Source organism: Fragaria vesca, unplaced genomic scaffold, assembly GCF_000184155.1.
Source record: "Fragaria vesca subsp. vesca unplaced genomic scaffold, FraVesHawaii_1.0 scf0511871, whole genome shotgun sequence".
NCBI lineage: Eukaryota > Viridiplantae > Streptophyta > Magnoliopsida > Rosales > Rosaceae > Fragaria > Fragaria vesca.
The window spans coordinates 797-2189 of record NW_004442334.1 but is presented as its reverse complement, the minus strand read 5'-3'; the positions used below and the strand labels follow the sequence as shown (position 1 = coordinate 2189).

At 43.4% G+C, this 1393-nt stretch overlaps 1 protein-coding gene across 1 annotated transcript; it reads left to right on the top strand.

The window, feature by feature from the left end:
- On the top strand, positions 1-1075 carry LOC101294419. The gene is made up of 2 exons (XM_004309338.1): positions 1-360; positions 548-1075. The coding sequence occupies exons 1-2, from the start codon at positions 134-136 to the stop codon at positions 708-710; spliced, it is 390 nt and encodes a 129-aa protein (XP_004309386.1). The 5' UTR covers positions 1-133; the 3' UTR covers positions 711-1075.
- Positions 1076-1393: the final 318 nt, after the last annotated feature.

Genomic DNA, 1393 nt, shown 5'->3' with positions numbered 1-1393 from the left:
ACTCGGTCTCGAGCCGGGGAGAAGAGGCGGAGACCTCCGGTCGCTCCTCTGCCGTTTGGTCGTCTCTCAGTGCGGGAGTGGTGTCCAGAGCTTCGTCTCGCCGTCCTCGACGTCTCTCCTGGGTTAGATTCCGATGGGAAGCCGAGTTGAGAGAGAATCGAAGAAAAGAAGGCGACTGCCTCTCCGATCAGTTTCCGATCCCGGCCACGACGGCAAGAGTCATTGGTACCGTTGGCTTTCTCTCGGGGTTTCTATTCGATTTGGGGTCTTGGTTTTGGCAAAGGAGCTTCGGTTACAGAGAGACGAAGGAGAGAAGGAGGTTGAGTTTGCCGATTCCAGCCACCGTCGATGGAAAGTGAGGTATAAAACATGATTTGCTCTTCGAGTTCTATCTCTCTGTGTTGTTCAATTTCAGTTTGGTTAAGATTTGGTGAAGTTGAGTTTTTGGCAGAAGAGGGCCGCCGCGTGTGCTGCTGAGCACGACGGCGACGATAGTTCATGTTATTCTGGCTTTTGTTAGATATTGAACTTGTATGTGTATTTGTAGATGCTTGAAATCGGGTGTGGTTGAAATCGGGCGTAGTTGGGATTTTGGGGCAGAGTACACCATCGTGTACGACTGCTGTCCTTGGCGGTGGCGACAGCGTTTTGGCCTTTGTTTGGTGATTTCCACTCAGTTAGCAACTGTAGGAGATGTATTTGATTATTAGTTATGCTTGAATCCACTTATTGATGTTGTTTTGAATAGGTGAATTTGAGGATTATTGGGTGTGACATAAACATACTTCTCTCTTCATCCTCTATAATATGGGTTATTGAGTAATTGAATGAGTTGTAATGATTTTGGTTTCTGGGTTTACTTGGCTACTGCTTCGATGTTGTTGAGTTGTGGTTGGGTTTGGACTATGTTTGTAATTTAAATTGTTGGGTTGTTGTTTGACGAGGTGTTGGAGTGGGAGGACAAGGGAAGGTTCTGTACAGGCTTCTGTGTTTCCCGTGTGGGTGCACTTCATGTGAATTTGGTTTTATTGTGATAAATGAAATGGTCTAGAATTGGTTATAATAAGAAGATAATCCCTTAGATACATTGGTCTTGATAAAGTGATTAAAGATACCAAACTGTATCAAGTTGATGTTGAGAAATGCCCGAAGTATGACTATGGGTGTCCATAGTAATTATGCAATTTTGCTTTGAAATTCTTTTTGACGAATTTGTGAGATATGTTGGTTGATATGCTAAATGTGTGGGAGTTGAATGATATTTTGATCTCAAGTTAAAGCTTGGGAATGAGAACCAAATGGGTTATAGATGCGAAGTTATGGTCTAAAAATGGACAGTTACTGTTTCGGTAAAGGGTATTAAAATGAGAGAAGCCTAGTGGTGGAAAGTTTG